This window comes from Salmo salar, chromosome 15, assembly GCF_965601325.2.
Source record: "Salmo salar chromosome 15, fSalSal1, whole genome shotgun sequence".
In the NCBI taxonomy this organism is placed as follows: domain Eukaryota; kingdom Metazoa; phylum Chordata; class Actinopteri; order Salmoniformes; family Salmonidae; genus Salmo; species Salmo salar.
In genome coordinates this window covers 91257501-91275494 of record NC_138305.1, presented here as the reverse complement: position 1 = coordinate 91275494, position 17994 = coordinate 91257501, and the positions used below count along the sequence as shown (strand labels likewise).

Below are 17994 nucleotides of genomic sequence, written 5' to 3'. Positions count from 1 at the left end.
ATGGCCTGGAGAGAAACACAGAGGTTTAGGGAACAGAAGCTTGTTTTCACACAAGTTATGGAGAGAGATTAAAGGAAATAATTTTTTTGAATGAGAGTGACAGAGAGAAAAAGAGGCAGAAAGAGAGAGGTGAGAGACAGACAGAGACAGACAGAGACAGACAGACAGACAGACAGACAGACAGACAGACAGACAGACAGACAGACAGACAGACAGACAGACAGACAGACAGACAGACAGACAGACAGACAGACAGACAGACAGACAGACAGACAGACAGACAGACAGACAGACAGGAGAGAGTTGTGTCCCTGTCGTGGTCTTACTTCTCCATCCTCGTCTCCTCCCTGAAATAGAAATAAAACATAAAAATATACATTAGATATCATATATCAGGGCTCTCCAACCCTGTTCCTGCAGAGCTACCATCCTGTAGGTTTACATTCCAACTCTAATCTAGCGCAGCTGATTCTAATAATTAGCTGGTTGATATGATGAATCAGGTTAGTTATAACAGAGGTTGGAGCGAAAACCTACAGGAGGGTGGCTTTCCAGGAACAGGGCGGGAGAGCCCTGACATATATGAACATCCAACAGTTATTCTGACTGTGGCATACCCTACACAAGAGTATTATAAAGCAGTGTGTTTGTTAAACTGACCTTGAGATGTTACAATGAATAACTGTACACAAATAGTGTTGCAGGTCTCTTCCGAGCATTTTCTAAGTATCACATGTTTCTCTGACGTAAAGAAATGGCTGAAGATGCAAGAGATGATGTAACATGAAGTAGCTAAAGGAGATACAGAGATAGTACTCACACTAAGCTCTGAGACCATGATGTCTAGCACACTGCCCACAACTATCAGAGCATCAAAGGTGTTCCAAGCATCAATGAAATATTGCTGGATATACAGACACACACAAACACAGTCAACAGCATGGAACATTAGAACATGGTATCGGAACATTAGAACATGGAACATTAGAACATGGTATCGGAACATTAGAACATGGAACATTAGAACACAGTATTGATATCAAAATGTGTCCAGTGAAAACCTGTTGAACTCACATGTGTTCGGAGAGCCAGTAGCTTGATGACCATCTCTATGGTAAATAGGGCTGTGAAGATCAAGTTGAGGATGTCCATCACAGAGTTGAATGTTTTAGACTGCTCATAATGCTGCAGGGCAATACATGTAAACAGTTTACAATCTTATTCCTGTTGTAATATATACTGAACAAAAATGTAAACGCAACATGCAACAATTTCGAAGATTTTACTGAGTTACAGTTCATATAAGGAAATCAGTCAATTGAAATAAATTCATTAGGCCCTAATCTATGGATGTCACATGACTGGGAATACAGATATGCATCTGTTGGTCACAGATACCATAAAAAAAAGGTAGGGGCGTTGATCAGAAAACCAGTCAGTGTCTGGTGTGACCACTATTTCCCTCATGCAGTGCGACACATCTCCTTTGCATAGAATTGGGCAGGCTGTTGATTGTGCCCTCTGGAATGTTGTCCCACTACTCTTCAATGGCTGTGCGAAGTTGCTGGATATTGGCGGGAACTGAAGCACACTTTCGTACACGTCGATCCAGAGCATCCCAAACATGTTCAATGGGTGACATGTCTGGTGTTTATGCAGGCTATGGAACTGGGACATTTTCAGCTTCCAGGAATTGTGTACAGATCCTTGCGGCATGGGGCCATGCATTATCATGCTGAAACATGAGGGGATGGCGGCGGATGAATGGCACGACAATGGGCCTCAGGATCTCGTCACATTATCTCTGTGCATTCATATTGCCATTGATAAAATGCAATTGTGTTAGTTGTCCGTAGTTTGTGCCTGCCCATACCATAACCCCACCGCCACCATGGGCCACTTTGTTCACAAACCACTTGCCCACACAACACGATACACGTGGTCTGCGTTTTGTGAGATCGGTTGGACCTACTGCCAAATTCTCTAAAACGATGTTGGAGGCGGCTTATGGTGGAAAAATTAACATTCAATTCTCTGGTAACAGCTCTGGTGGACGTTCCTGCAGTCACCATGCCAATTGCATGCTCCCTCAAAACTGTGGCATTGTGTTGTGTGACAAAACTGCACATTTTAGAGTGGATTTTTATTGTCCCCAGGACAAGGTGCACCTGTGTAATGATGTTTAATCAGCTTCTTGATATGCCACACCTATCAGGTAGATGGTTTATCTTGGCAAAGGAGAAATGCTTACTAACAGGGATGTAAATACATTTGTGCACTAAATGTGAGAGAAATAAGCTTTTTGTGGGCATGGAAAATGTCTGGGATCTTTTATTTCAGCTCATGAAACATGGGACCAACACTTTACATGTTGCGTTTACATTATGCATACATGATGACTAGGTGTAGTTGAAATTGCAGTATTGTACCTGCACAGCCAAGGTGAGGGTGTTGAGAAGAATTAAGACAAACATGATGTATTCAAACTGGCTGGAGGCGATGATTTTCCAGAACTTTAGCTGGGACGGGTTTCTGGGAATGTAGATCTTGATGGGCTTGGCTTTCAGAGCGTACTGTACACATTGTCTCTGTGGAGGGCAGGACAGGAGACACAGGGAAGGTGGGAGGTGAAGTGATCACTCGCATTTTCAGTAGACTGAATGCCTTTCACATGATAAGGTACAGTAGCTTTGTGATTGTGATGAACATCATAATAAGTTCATCAAGGAAATGGACTAACTTGATTTTTGTTCAGTTCACAGTTTTTGAACTCAGATTCTCCCTGTTCACGGAACGTGATGATGACGAAGCCCACGAAGATGTTCATCATGAAGAAGGCGATGATGATGATGTAGATGATGAAGAATATGGAGATTTCCACACGGTAGTTGTAAATAGGGCCATGGTTCGCTGCATTGGCGTCGATGGCCTTGTACAGCAGCCTACGAGTTTATAATGGGAGAGATGAAAACAACAACAGCTATAATATATAAACAGATAGTCATCATATGTGCTAATGTGTGGTCTTGGTACTCACTGTGGCCAGCCTTCAAATGTAGACACAGTGAACAGGGCCAGCATGCCCTGCAGCACATTGTCAAAGTTGAATTCACTGTTTTGCCATTTCCTCTCTCTCACCATAGGGTGATTCATATCACCGTCCTTATACACCACAAACGTTCCCCTAAAACACACACACACACACACACACACACACACACACACACACACACACACACACACACACACACACACACACACACACACACACACACACCACACACACACCCCCCGCTATGCTTATTAGTTATCACATATACTGTAGTATGTCATGACAGGAATTTGATTGAGGCATTGGCTAAAAGAAAGACAAATAAATGACAAAATATTAAGACTTACATGCACTCATATGGAGTGTGTTTAGCTTCATCAGTGCAACTGTAGAATCTTCCCTGTAATACACAGAGCAGAAAAACACATGGCTTTATAATGAGAAGACAACACACAGAGTATTTTCAAAGTACTGCTAAAAGCAATGACCAAGTACCTTGAAGAGCTGCACTCCGATACAGGCAAACATGAACTGGAGGAGTGTTGTGACGATCAAGATGTTTCCGATTGTTTTGATTGCCACAAACACGCACTGCACTACATTCTGTCAACAAAAGCAGACACAAGACCACGTTTGCAGTTAGAGTTGAAGTCGGAAGTTTACATACACCTCAGCCAAATACATTTAAACTCAGTTTTTCACAATTCCTGACATTTAATCCTAGTAAAAATTCCCTGTCTTAGGTCAGTTAGAATAACCACTTCATTTTAAGAATGTGAAATGTCAGAATAATAGTAGAGAGTGATTTATTTCAGCTTTTATTTCTTTCATCACATTCCCAGTGGGTCAGAAGTTTATATACACTCAATTAGCATTTGGTAGCATTGCCTTTAAATTGTTTAACTTGGGTCAAACTTTTCAGGTAGCCTTCCGCACACGCTTTTTCAGTTCTGCCCACACATTTTCTATAGGATTGAGGTCAGGGCTTTGTGATGGCCACCCTATACCTTGACTTTGTTGTCCTTAAGCCATTTTTCCACAACTTTGGAAGTATGCTTGGGGTCATTGTCCATTTGGAAGACCCATTTGCGACCAAGCTTTAACTTCCTGACTGATGTCTTGAGATGTTGCTTCAATATATCCACATAATTTTCCTCCTGATGCCATCTATTTTGTGAAGTGCACCAGTCCCTCCTGCAGCAAAGAACCCCCACCCCGTGCTTCACGGTTGGGATGGTGTTCTTCGGCTTGCAAGCCTCCCCCTTTTTCCTCCAAACATAACGATGGTCATTATGGCCAAACAGTTCTATTTTTGTTTCATCAGACCAGAGGACATTTCTCCAAAAAGTACGATCTTTGTCCCCGTGTGCAGTTGCAAACCGTAGTCTGGCTTTTTCATGGCGGTTTTGGAGCAGTGGCTTCTTCCTTGCTGCGCGGGCTATCAGGTTATGTTGATATAGGACTCGTTTTACTGTGGATATAGATACTTTTGTACCCGTTTCCTCCAGCATCTTCACAACGTCCTTTGCTGTTGTTCCGGGATTGATTTGCACTTTTCGCACCAAAGTACATTCATCTCTAGGAAACAGAACGCATCTCCTTCCTGAGCGGTATGACAGCTGCGTGGTCCCATGGTGTTTATACTTGCGTCTATTGTTTGTACAGATGAACGTGGTATCTTCAGGCGTTTGGAAATTGCTCCCAAGGATGAGCCATACTTGTGGAGGTCTACCATTTTTTTTGAAGTTTTGGCTGATTTCTTTTGATTTTCCCATGATGTCAAGCAAAGAGGCACTGCGTTTGAAGGTAGGCCTTGAAATACATCCACAGGTACACCTCCAATTGACTCAGATGATGTCAATTAGCTTATCAGAAGCTTCTAAATCCATGACATCATTTTCTGGACTTTTCCAAGCTGTTTAAAGGCACAGTCAACTTAGTGTATGTAAACTTCTGACCCACTGTAATTGTGAAACAGTGAATTATAAGTGAAATAATCTGTCTGTAAACAATTGTTGGAAAAATGACTTGTGTCATGCACAAAGTAGATGTCCTAACCGACTTGCCAAAACTATAGTTTGTTAACAAGACATTTGTGGAGTGGTTGGAAAACGAGATTTAATGACTCCAACCTAAGTGTATGTAAACTTCCAACTTCAACTGTATTTGAGAGAGAGAGAGAGAGAGAGAGAGAGAGAGAGAGAGAGAGAGAGAGGTGGTCAAAGTGGTCAAACGATTACCTTGAGTCCCTTGGCTCTGTTGATTGCTCGAAGAGGCCTGAGCACTTTGAGTACCCTGAAAATCTTGACCACAGAGATAGCGCTGGAACTGAGAGTATAAGAGAGGCAGATAAGAGTGTGAGAATGAATCACAAAGACCTGTTCTTGTCTGACCAGCAGAGAGTGCTGTTACAGAATTATGTCAATATAATCATGACCTATACTGTCCATGGAGCTGTCAAGAAAGAGCAGTTCATCATCATTCCAATGTCATTTCAGGACAGAATCAATTCAACTAAATTTAGACTTTATTGTCCTCACAAATGGGAAATGTAGGCCCTATTGTGTAGCCAGAGTATGTATTGTAAGACACAATAAATACAGTATTCGTAACAATACGCACGCACACATGCACACACACACACACACACACCGACAGCTGATCAAATCTTTCATCCATCTGCATAGCTAGCTAACTACCTTGTGATGGACTTTGATCCAATGTTCCATTGAAAAGCATGGTACAGCTCCAGTATTTTCGACCAACCTTTACTTGCCGATACTTTTCATAATTCCTGTTTCGGAAGGTCTTCCGTTTCCAGTTACAGGTGAAACTCCAAAAAACAGAGAATATTCTGAGAAATATTAAATCCACTTTTTGCACCTTGAGAGGAGTTTCCTCACCATCTTAGTTGCCGGACATCTGGCATTTTACAACATCTTTTCAGGAACTTTTCATTTCTAAGCAATGTGGCAGTAGCCACATATAGAAGATGATGACAGCACATCACGCAGAGTGACTAAAACAAAAACAAATATTTACACACGTGAAAGGCCATTTCTCACTCGATACCAGGGTTGAGGAGTAACTGATTAAATGTACATGCAATCAGTTACATTTAATATGATTACAAAAACTGTAATCAGTTACATTACCAGCAAAGATATTGTAATCAGATTACAGATACTAGATGATTACTTCTTGGATTACTTTTAAATTCAGAGAAGATGTTTACGAAAAAATACATTGTGACATCTTTCTGTTTTCTCAATGACATTCATTTCAGCATTGAAAAAAGGCACACGTTTCAGTTTGATCCACCTGAGTGAGTCTGAATTACAAGTCAGAGACCACTATGATGACACACCAAATACGTTTCATGGATCAATTTATCAAATAAATTGTACATTTTATTAGTTGTATGTTTTCTTCTAATGCCTCTTAAGGGGAAAGTAATCCAAAAGCAACTGAAAATAATCATTACGTTACTGAGTTTGGGTAATCCAAATGTTCCATTACTGAGTACAATTTTGGACAGGTAATTAGTAACTGCAACAGATTACATTTAGAAAGTAACCTACCCAACCCTGCTTGATAGAAAAAGTGGATTTAATATTTTTCTGAATATTCTCTGGTTTTTGGAGTTCCACCTGCAACTGGAAACAGAAGGTTAAAAGACACCAGAGCCTTCAAATAATAAAGGCAGTATTGGCAAGTAAAGGTTGGTTGAAAGTTATTGTACCATATTGTGCTTCACCTCAGGCACAAGCTTTAAAGCTGGAGGTTCGAGCCTGCTGGGCTAACATTCTGACAGATACTCACTGGAGGAAGAAGGACGCGAGCGACACACTGACAACCAGTAGATCCAGAAGGTTAAAGGCATTCCTACAGAACGATCCAGGATGAAGGAACGCACCGAAAACTGTCACCTAGAGAGGGAGAAAAATCACAAGAGTTAAGGGGGATTCTAAATGGCACTTACAATGCCATGTGTACTACTATATACGTTTACAGATAGACATAAAGCTCAGTGGAGGCTGGTGGGAGGAGCGATAGGAGGATGGGCTCATTGTAATGGCTGGAATGGAATGAATGGAATGGAGTCAAACATGTGATTTCCATATGTTTGAAGTGTTTGATACCGTTCCACTTTTTTGAGGAAAAGATCATGATCATTAGAAAGCAAATTACGGACTCCTCTTTAAATCTGCGTATTCCTCCAAAGCTCAGTTGTCCTGAGTCTGCACAACTCTGCCAGGACCTAGGATCAAGGGAGACACTCAAGTGTTTTAGTACTATATCTCTTGACACAATGATGAAAATAATCATGGCCTCTAAACCTTCAAGCTGCATACTGGACCCTATTCCAACTAAACTACTGAAAGAGCTGCTTCCTGTGCTTGGCCCTCCTATGTTGAACATAATACACGGCTCTCTATCCACCGGATGTGTACCAAACTCACTAAAAGTGGCAGTAATAAAGCCTCTCTTGAAAAAGCCAAACCTTGACCCAGAAAATATAAAAAACTATCGGCCTGTATCGAATCTTCCATTCCTCTCAAATCTTTTTGAAAAAGCTGTTGAGCAGCAACTCACTGCCTTCCTGAAGACAAACAATGTATACGAAACGCTTCAGTCTGGTTTTAGACCCCATCATAGCACTGAGACTGCACTTGTGAAGGTGGTAAATTACCTTTTAATGGCATCAGACCGAGGCTCTGCATCTGTCCTCGTGCTCATAGACCTTAGTGCTGCTTTTGATACCATCGATCACCACATTCTTTTGGAGAGATTGGAAACCCAAATTGTCTACACGGACAAGTTCTGGCCTGGTTTAGATCTTATCTGTCGGAAAGATATCAGTTTGTCTCTGTGAATGGTTTGTCCTCTGACAAATCAACTGTACATTTCGGTGTTCCTCAAGGTTCCGTTTTAGGACCACTATTGTTTTACTATATATTTTACCTCTTGGGGATGTAATTCGAAAACATAATGTTAACTTTCACTGCTATGCGGATGACACACAGCTGTACATTTCAATAAAACATGGTCAAGCACCAAAATTGCCCTCGCTAGAAGCCTGTGTTTCAGACATAAGGAAGTGGATGGCTGCAAACTTTCTACTTTTAAACTCGGACAAAACAGAGATGCTTGTTCTAGGTCCCAAGAAACAAAGAGATCTTCTGTTGAATCTGACAATTAATCTTGATGGTTGTACAGTCGTCTCAAATAAAACTGAAGGACCCTGATCTCTCTTTTGATGCACATATCAAGACTGTTTCAAGGACAGCTTTTTTCCATCTACGTAACATTGCAAAAATCTGAAACTTTCTGTCCAAAAAATATGCAGAAAAATGAATCCATGCTTTTGTTACTTCTAGGTTAGACTACTGCAATGCTCTACTTTCCGGCTACGCGGACAAAGCACTAAATAAACTTCAGTTAGTGCTAAATACGGCTGCTAGAATCCTGACTAGAACCAAAAAATGTGATCATATTACTCCAGTGCTAGCCTCCCTACACTGGCTTCCTGTTAAGGCAAGGCCTGATTTCAAGGTTTTACTGCTAACCTACAAAGCATTACATGGGCTTGCTCCTACCTTTCTTTCCGATTTGGTCCTGCCGTACATACCTACACGTACGCTACGGTCACAAGACGCAGGCCTCCTAATTGTCCCTAGAATTTGTAAGCAAACAGCTGGAGGTAGGGCTTTCTCCTATAGAGCTCCATTTTTATGGAATGGTCTGCCTATCCATGTGAGAGACGCAGACTCGGTCTCAACCTTTAAGTCTTTATTGAAGACTCATCTCTTCAGTAGGTCCTATGATTGAGTGTAGTCTGGCCCAGGAGTGTGAAGGTGAACGGAAAGGCACTGGAGCAACAAACCGCCCTTGCTGTCTCTGCCTGGCCGGTTCCCCTCTCTCCACTGGGATTCTCTGCCTCTAACCCTATTACAGGGGCTGAGTCACTGGCTTACTGGTGCTCTTCCATGCCGTCCCTAGGAGGGGTGCGTCACTTGAGTGGGTTGAGTCACTGACGTGGTCTTCCTGTCTGGGTTGGTGCCCCCCCTTGGGTTGTGCCGTGGCGGAGATCTTTGTGGGCTATACTCGGCCTTGTCTCAGGATGGTAGGTTGGTGGTGGAAGATATCCCTCTAGTGGTGTGGGGGCTGTGCTTTGGCAAAGTGGGTGGGGTTATATCCTGCCTGTTTGGCCCTGTCCGGGGGTATCATCGGATGGGGCCACAGTGTCTCCTGACCCCTCCTGTCTCAACCTCCAGTATTTATGCTGCAGTAGTTTATGTGTCGGGGGGCTAGGGTCAGTCTGTTATATCTGGAGTATTTCTCCTGTCTTATCACGGTGTCCTGTGTGAATTTAAGTATGCTCTCTCTAATTCTCTCTTTCTCTCTCTCGGAGGACCTGAGCACTAGGACCATGCCTCAGGACTACCTGGCATGATGACTCCTTGTTGTCCCCAGTCCACCTGGCCGTGCTGCTGCTCCAGTTTCAACTGTTCTGCCTGCGGCTATGGAACCCTGACCTGTTCACTGTGATTACTATTATTTGACCATGCTGGTCATTTATGAACATTTGAACATCTTGGCCATGTTCTGTTATAATCTCCACCTGGCACAGCCAGAAGAGGACTGGCCACCCCTCATAGCCTTGTTCCTCTCTAAGTTTCTTCCTAGGATTTGGCCTTTCTAGGGAGTTTTTCGTAGCCACCGTGCTTCTACACCTGCATTGCTTGCTGTTTGGGGTTTTAGGCTGGGTTTCTGTATTGCACTTTGATATATCAGATGTAAGAAGGGCTATATAAATAAATTTGATTTGATTGATTGATTCCATTGATTCCATTCCAGCCATTACAATGAGCCTGTTCTGCTATAGCTCCTCCCACCAGCCTCCACTGATACAGCCACTGCCAGCAGGAAGGATAGCCTATGCAAAACATTGTCAATTCACAATGAAGGAACATTCCAAAATGAAGTATATATTCATATTTGGTCATATTTTACCTTTAATATAATTTCCACAGTGAATATGGAGGTGAATGCATAGTCAGCGTAGCCAAGCATCTGAGGATAGACAAGATATCCTAAGTCAGGATTATGACAGCCATATTGAAACACTATTTGGTGGTGGCCGGTGTAAGGTGAGTGAGTATGAGAACAGTAGTTTTGGTTGAAACTGTTGAGCAGTGACGGTAGATGTATGGCAGAGTTGAGTGAAAGTGTGAACAGTCAAATCAATGACAGTTATACAGTGAGGGAAAAAAGTATTTGATCCCCTGCTGATTTTGTACATTTGCCCACTGATTGAGAGGGGGTCAAATACTTATTTCCCTCATTAAAATGCCAATCAATTTATAACATTTTTGACATGCGTTTTTCAGGATTTTTGTTTTGTTTTTCTGTTTCTCACTGTTCAAATAAACCTACCATTAAAATTATAGACTGATCATTTCTTTGTCAGTGGGCAAACGTACAAAATCAGCAGGGAATCAAATACGTTTTTCCCTCACTGTATATTGATTGGGCAGTAGTTTGTGTTTGGTTGTGAGGTCGGGACTGACTGTTGGCTGAGGAGATATCTAGAGGCTCTTTAGTTTCTTTGTTTGTTTGCCTTACGTTGTTCCTAAAAGAGTGAGCTCTGATTGGATCCTCAGCAGCCAGAGAAATGCTACTGGCAATGATGAAGACAAGGATGAGGTTGGTGAAATAGGAGTGGTGGATGAGGTTGTGACAGGCCACTCGGAGGCTGAGGGGAGAGGAGAGAACATGCAAATTATATGGGTGCTCTGAAATGGCACACAATTCCCTATATAGTGTACTACTTTTGACCAGGGCCCATAGGGCTCTATGGCTGTGACTTACCAGTTCCTCTTTCCAAGAATGAAGAAGGAGCTACCATCTGGAATGGGTTCAATCTTCTCTTTTGGAGCAGAAAATTCAGGCTTCACAGGCATAATTCCTAGAGAGAGAGGGGAGTTGATCAGATCAGCGGATTTAGAGAACAATTCATGTGTCACAGTCTGATGAGAAACCATCTGAAGTGTATGGAATAACACTTACCCTCCAGACCCTCAATGGCTCTCAACTCCTCATTCTCCTCCCAGTCATCCATCTCATTCTGCACAAGGAAAGAGTGAGCAAAAGAAATGCAAACATAAGATAATTGTTTATCAATTAAACACTGAGGATCACAGACACTCCTGAACCATTATCATTTGGAGAAGGTAGCTGCTGTAGAAAATATTGTAGTGAGGCCTCCTGAGTGGCATAGCGGTCTAAGGCACTGCATTGCATTGTTGTGGCATCACTACAGCCTGGGGTTTGATCCCAGGCTGTGTCACAACCGGCCGTGACCTGGAGTCGCATATGGTGGTGCACAATTGGCCCAGCGTTGTCCAGTTTAGAGGAGGGTTTGGCCGGGGGGGCTCTAGCAACTCCTTGTGGTGGGCCGGACGCCTGCAGGATGACTTCAGTCGTCAGTTGAACAGCGTTTTCTCCGACACATTGGTGCAGCTGGCTTCCGGGTTAAGTGAGCGAGTGTTAAGAAGTGCGGCTTGGCGGGTCATGTTTCGGAGGACGCATGACTCGACCTTCACCTCTCCCTCTCCCGTTGGGGAGTTGCAGCGATGAGAGAAAATCGTAATCACGAAAAAGGGGGTAAATAATCAAATTCAAAAATCATAATTGTGTATTGGTCCCCTGAAACAACATCTAGGTACATACCGCTGCATCTTCCTCTTTGTCTTCATCATCGTCCCAGTCCTCTTCCTCCTCCTTTTTCTCTCTGCAAAACCATTCATTCAGCACTTGGTCTTTGTTCACCATCTACATATCATCCTTATTACTGATGCTACTTAGCGATGTCCAGTACTAAGCCCAGACCATCAAATTATACATTTTCTTTGTCTGCCTTTTGTGATACTTACTCTACTTTCTTTTTTCCACCATCTCCTGCCAAGTTGTCCACAGCGATAGCCAAGAAGACATTCAGCAGGATATCTGATCAAGAGATATTAAGGAACTGACCAAGAGCTTGAGAACATCAGTGAATACAGATCAGTACAGTCTGTATCTTCTAGAGTACCTCTTGATAGAGGTTTGTGTACATTGAATGGCTTTGTACAAATGTGGTTTATGGAATAACCAACACTCTGTCTTGGTAAACAGAAAGGATACAGTTACCGACAACGAAGAGGGAGACAAAGTAGATGCACACGATCATCTGTGGGAAGACTGGCCCGCCATAAGCCATGATCCCATCATACATCACTGCATTCCAGTCCTCTCCTGTAAGGATCTACAGAGGAAAAAGGTAGAGAGAGAGAGAGGGAGAGACAGACAGAAAGAGGGGGTCTGTAAGGAAAAGCACATCCAATGTGATTGTAGTGTGAAGGGTATTAGAAGTATAAGTCACCTGGAAGCAGGTGAGCAGGGCCTGGGGGAAAGTGTCAAATGTGCTCCTCTTCATCTGAGTCTCATCAAAGTTGAATTTGCCTCCAAACAGCTGCATACCCAGCAGAGAGAAGATGATTAGGAAGAGGAAGAGCAGGAGCAGTAGAGAGCAGATAGCCTTCATGGAGTTGAGCAGCGAATTGACCAGGTTTGACAGGGCTGCCCAGTGCCTAAACAGGAGACAGATGGTTTCAGTGTTTGAGGGTAAAGAATCAAGGTATGCAGTACCCTTCCATATGGAATTCATGCATGCAAAGCATTTAATCAATTGCAGAGAGTGACATTCCAGATAGTTATTTCAGAAGTACATTTGATTTGCATAGCAGCGTATTCTGGAAAGATCTGGGACCAGTCTAGCAAGACAGCCAAAACAGATTTGTAACCAAGCTAGCAAGACAACACAAACAGATCTGGGACCAAGCTAGCAAGACAACACAAACAGATCTGGGACCAAGCTAGCAAGACAACACAAACAGATCTGAGACCAAGCTAGCAAGACAACACAAACAGATCTGAGACCAAGCTAGCAAGACAACACAAACAGATCTGGGACCAAGCTAGCAAGACAACACAAACAGATCTGAGACCAAGCTAGCAAGACAACACAAACAGATCTGAGACCAAGCTAGCAAGACAACACAAACAGATCTGGGACCAAGCTAGCAAGACAACACAAACAGATCTGGGACCAAGCTAGCAAGACAACACAAACAGATCTGAGACCAAGCTAGCAAGACAACACAAACAGATCTGAGACCAAGCTAGCAAGACAACACAAACAGATCTGGGACCAAGCTAGCAAGACAACACACACAGATCTGGGACCAAGCTAGCAAGATGACACAAACAGACATGAGACCAAACTAGCAAGATGGCACAAACAGATCTGGGACCAAGCCAGCAGTTACCTACCGTGTCACTTTGAACACCCTGAGCAGGCGGACGCAGCGCAGCACAGAGATGCCGATGGGAGGGATGATCTGCAACTCAACCAGGACCGTCTCCAGGATGCCACCACACACCACAAAGCAGTCGAAGCGGTTAAACAGAGCCAAGAAGTGGATCTGGAAACCGAAACTGTACATCTTCAACAGCATCTCCAGCGTGAACAACATCAACAGGATCTTATTGGCCCGCTCTGAAGGAAAGACAGAGAAAATGAAGGTTATTTATTTATGTATTTATATATTGTTCCTGATGTCTATGTCACCATTTCAACCTGCTGAATTAGAGAGAAAATGACCCAGAGAAAAAGAGAGAGGGGAGGACATAGAAATAAATAGAAAAGAACAGATCAGGTAGGTGAAGACAGAAAGTAGAACAGACAGAGATGTAGAGAGGAGAGTGGATCTTGACCCTGCATCTCGGTGAGCCACTTGGGCTGGCCGTAGTGTTCAGAGGCGCTCGCTGCAGTGTTGAGAAAAACCAGAAGAAGCACCAGCCAATAGAAGTTCTGGGATTTGACTGCTACACGACAGTTTTTCCGAAAGGCGTGGTTCAGTTGGCATAGCTGGTCACTGAGTGAAGAGAGAATCAGTAGACACATTATATGAGGAGCGGAAGGGTCAGAAACAGGCTTTGTCAAAAGTCTGTAGTATAGTGTACACTTACTTTAAAAAAAACTGAAAATAAAACATTGTGTATATTCTTAGAGGTATCCTGCTCAACTTACCAGAAACTGTTGGCCATCATTTTAGCCCTACAAAAAAGGAGGAAGAACCATTAAAATATCACCAATGATAATTAATAAAACATTTACATTTGTTTATTTCCTTACATTAGAGATGCGCAGCAGCCATTGTCGTCATCTAAATATGCTCCAAATTCAGAGTCTGAATCCGATTCTGTTGAACACAGAGCCATAGATTAGATTTTTGTTGTTGTTGTTTTTATTAGGATCTTCATTAGTCTTACTGGGGTCCGACACATAACGAAAAAGAACAGGCAAAAGACTTTACAATTTCTATACATTTAAAAACATGAACATGTAGTGTACTTGTGTGTGCATGTGTATGCATCTATCAGTTAAACATACAGTGCATTGGGAAAGTACTTAGACCCCTTGACATTTTCCACATTTTGTTACCTTACAGCCTTACTGAAAATTATTATATCTTTTAAATCTCATCAATCTACACACAATACCCCATCATGAGAAAGAGAAACCTTTTTGTTCAAGTTAATGAAAAAAAGTAACAGAAATAACTATGTATTCAAACCCTTTACTATGAGACTCGAAATTGAGCTCAGGTGCATCCTGTTTCCATTGATTACCCTTGAGATGTTTCTACAACTTGATTGGAGTCCATCTGTGGTAAATTCAATTGATTGGACATGATTTGGAAAGGGACACACCTGTCTATGTAAGGTCCCACAGTTGACAGTGCATGTCAGAGCAAAAACCAAGCCATGAGGTTGAAGGAATTGTCCATAGAGCTCCGAGACAGGATTGTGTCGAGGCACAGATCTGGGGAAGGTAACCATAAAATGTCTGCAGCATTGAAGGTCCCCAAGAACACAGTGGCCTCCATCATTCTTAGATGGAAGAAGTTTGGAAACACCAAGACTCTTCCTAGAGCTGGCCGCCCGGCCAAACTGAGCATCGGGGGAGAATGGCCTTGGCCATGGAGGTGAATAAGAACCCGATGGTCACTCTAACAGAACTCCAGAGTTCCTCTGTGGAGATGGGAGAACATTCTAGAAGGACAACCATCTCTGCAGCACTCCACCAATCAGGCCTTTATGGTAGAGTGGCCAGACGGAAGCCACTCCCAGTAAAAGGAACATGACAGCCCGCTTGGAGCTTGCCAAAAGGCACCGAAAGAACTCTCAGGCCATGAGAAACAAGATTCTCTGGTCTGATGAAACCAAGATTGAACTCTTTGGCCTGAATGCCAAGCGTCAAGTCTGGAGGAAACCTGGCATCCTCTCTATGGTGAAGCATGGTGCTGGTAGCATCATGCTGTGGAGATGTTTTTCAGCGGCAGGGACTGGGAGACTAGTCAGGTTTGAGGATAAGATGAACGGAGGAAAGTACAGAGAGATCCTTAATGAAAACCTGCTCCAGAGTGCTCAGGACCTCAGACTCCCACCCATAGCACGCGCTCCAGCAGGTATATTTCACTGGTCATCCCCAAAGCCAACTCCTCCTTTGGCCGCCTTTCCTTTCAGTTCTCTGCTGCCAATGACTCCTCATCCAACTTGACAGAGCTTGAGAGGATCTGCAGAGAAGAATGGGAAAAACACCCAAATACAGGTGTGCCAAGCTTGTAGCGTCATACCCAAGAAGACTTGAGGCTGTAATCGCTGCCAAAGGTGATTCAACAAAGTACTGAGTAAAGGGTCTGAATACTTATGTAAATGTTATATTTCAGATTTTATATTTTTATAAATTAAAAAAGTGGTCTGAATACTTTCCGAATGCACTGTACATGTCAATACATATACACAAAAAGTATGTCACATAAGGGAAAGGCATTGTGCCGAGAGGTGTTGCTTTATTCAGGTTTTTTAAAACCAGTTTTGCAGTTCACTTGCGCTATATGAGATGGAAGGGAGTTCCATCCAATCATGGCTCTATATAGTACTGTATGTTTCCTTGAATTTGTTCTGGACCTGGGGACTGTGAAAAGACCGCTGGAGGCATGTCTGGTAGGGTAAGTGTGTGTGTCAATCATGTGTGTAAGTTGACTATGCAAACAATTTGGAATGAATGTTTCTTATTAAAAAAAACAGTCCGTCTTTCCTCAACTATTTGCCAAGAGAGACTGGCATGCATAGTATTAATATTATCCCTCTGATTACAATGAAGAGCAAGATGTGCCGCTCTGTTCTGGGCCAGCTGCAGCTTAACTAGGTCTTTATTTGCAGCATTTGACCATATGACTGGACAATAATCCAAATAAGATCAAACTAGAGCCTGCAGGACTTGCTTTGTGGAGTGTGGTGTCAACAAGCAGAGTATCTCTTTATCACAGACAGTTCTCTCCCCATCTTTACAACCATTGAATCAATATGTTTTGACCATGACAGTTTACAATCTAAGGTAACACCAAGTAATTTAGTCTCCTCAACTTGCAGCCACACCATTCATTACCTGATTCAGCTGAGGTCTAGAACTTAGGGAATGATTTGAACCAAATACAATGCTCTTAGTTTCAGAGATGTTCAAGATCAGTTTATTACTGCCCACCCATTCTAAACCTGACTGCAACTCTTTGTTTATGGTTGTAGTGAATTCACTAGCAGTGGTTGCTGACGCGTATAGGGTTGAATTATTAGCATGCATGGAAACACAGGCTTTATTTAATGCCAGTGGCAGGTCATTGGTAAAAATAGAAAAGAGTAGAGGGCCAAGAGAGCTGCTGTAACGCCCTGGCCATAGAGAGGGGTTTTTGTTCTTTATTTTGGTTAGGCCAGGGTGTTACATTGGGTGGGCGTTCTATATTCTTTTTCTATGTTTTTGTATTTCTTTGTTTTGGGCCGTGTGTGTGGCTCCCAATCAGGCACAGCTGAAGTTCGTTGTTGTTGATTGGGAGTCACACATGTGTTTCCTTTGGGTTTTGTGGGGGATTATTTCTGTTTAGTGTTTTGCACCTGACAGGACTGTTTGGCTGTCGGTTTTCTTGTTTGTTTTGTATAGTGTTCTTGCTGTCATTAAATACAAAGATGAACACTAACTCCGCTGCGTATTGGTCCACTTTCTCAGACGATGACTTCTCTGTTTCGTCTGAGGACGAAGACAGCCGTTACAGCTGCCCTGTACTACACCCTACTTTACATGTTTAACATTCGAGAAGCTTCCATTACAGGAACCCCTCTGTGTTCTATTATATAGATAGCTCTGAATCCACAATATGGCAGGTTGAAAAGCCATAACACATACATTTTTTCAACATGAGGTTATGGTCAGTAATATCAAAGCACACTGAAATTTAACAGTAAAGCTCCCACAACCTTCTTATTATACATTTCTTTCAACCAATCATCTGTAATTTGTGTCAGTGCAGTACATGTTGAGTGCTCTTCTCTACAAGCATGCTGAAAGTCTGTAGTTAATTTGTTTACAAAGAAATAGCATTGTATTTGGTCAAACACAATTTTTGTCCAATAGTTTTCTAAGAGCTGGCAGCAAGCTGATAGCGGAATGACTTTGGCTTCCCTCCAGGCCTGAGGATAAACACTTTCCTCTAGGCACAGATTATTGATATGACAGATAGGAGTGGCTATAGAGTCAACTACCATCCTCATTAGGTTTCCATCTAAGATTACAGAGAGTCAATTAGTACAATACACAGACAGTAACAGTGAGAAGAGGGTGACAGGTTATCATACCTCCGTCCTCGCTGTGTTTATACCAGCCAAACTTCTTCATCATTTTCTTCTTGGCAACAGCAGCACCTTATTAGGAGACACAAAGGTTGAATATATAGGTGCGAGGCTGTGTTTGTGTGTGGGTACAGTTATATGTTTGTATG

At 42.6% G+C, this 17994-nt stretch overlaps 1 protein-coding gene across 1 annotated transcript in view; it reads right to left on the bottom strand.

Annotated features, from left to right (window-relative positions):
• The window catches only part of LOC106572493 (voltage-dependent L-type calcium channel subunit alpha-1D), a 33029-nt gene that overhangs the window by 5671 nt on the left and 9364 nt on the right, over positions 1-17994 (bottom strand). The window contains 19 exon segments of the mRNA XM_082961503.1: positions 806-904; positions 1075-1185; positions 2430-2588; positions 2741-2942; positions 3038-3184; positions 3400-3452; positions 3548-3655; positions 5293-5380; positions 6875-6981; positions 10070-10129; positions 10682-10811; positions 10928-11024; positions 11120-11177; positions 11789-11849; positions 11992-12064; positions 12242-12362; positions 12480-12687; positions 13430-13664; positions 17852-17917. Of these exon segments, the coding sequence (XP_082817629.1) occupies positions 806-904; positions 1075-1185; positions 2430-2588; positions 2741-2942; positions 3038-3184; positions 3400-3452; positions 3548-3655; positions 5293-5380; positions 6875-6981; positions 10070-10129; positions 10682-10811; positions 10928-11024; positions 11120-11177; positions 11789-11849; positions 11992-12064; positions 12242-12362; positions 12480-12687; positions 13430-13664; positions 17852-17917 (2183 nt within the window).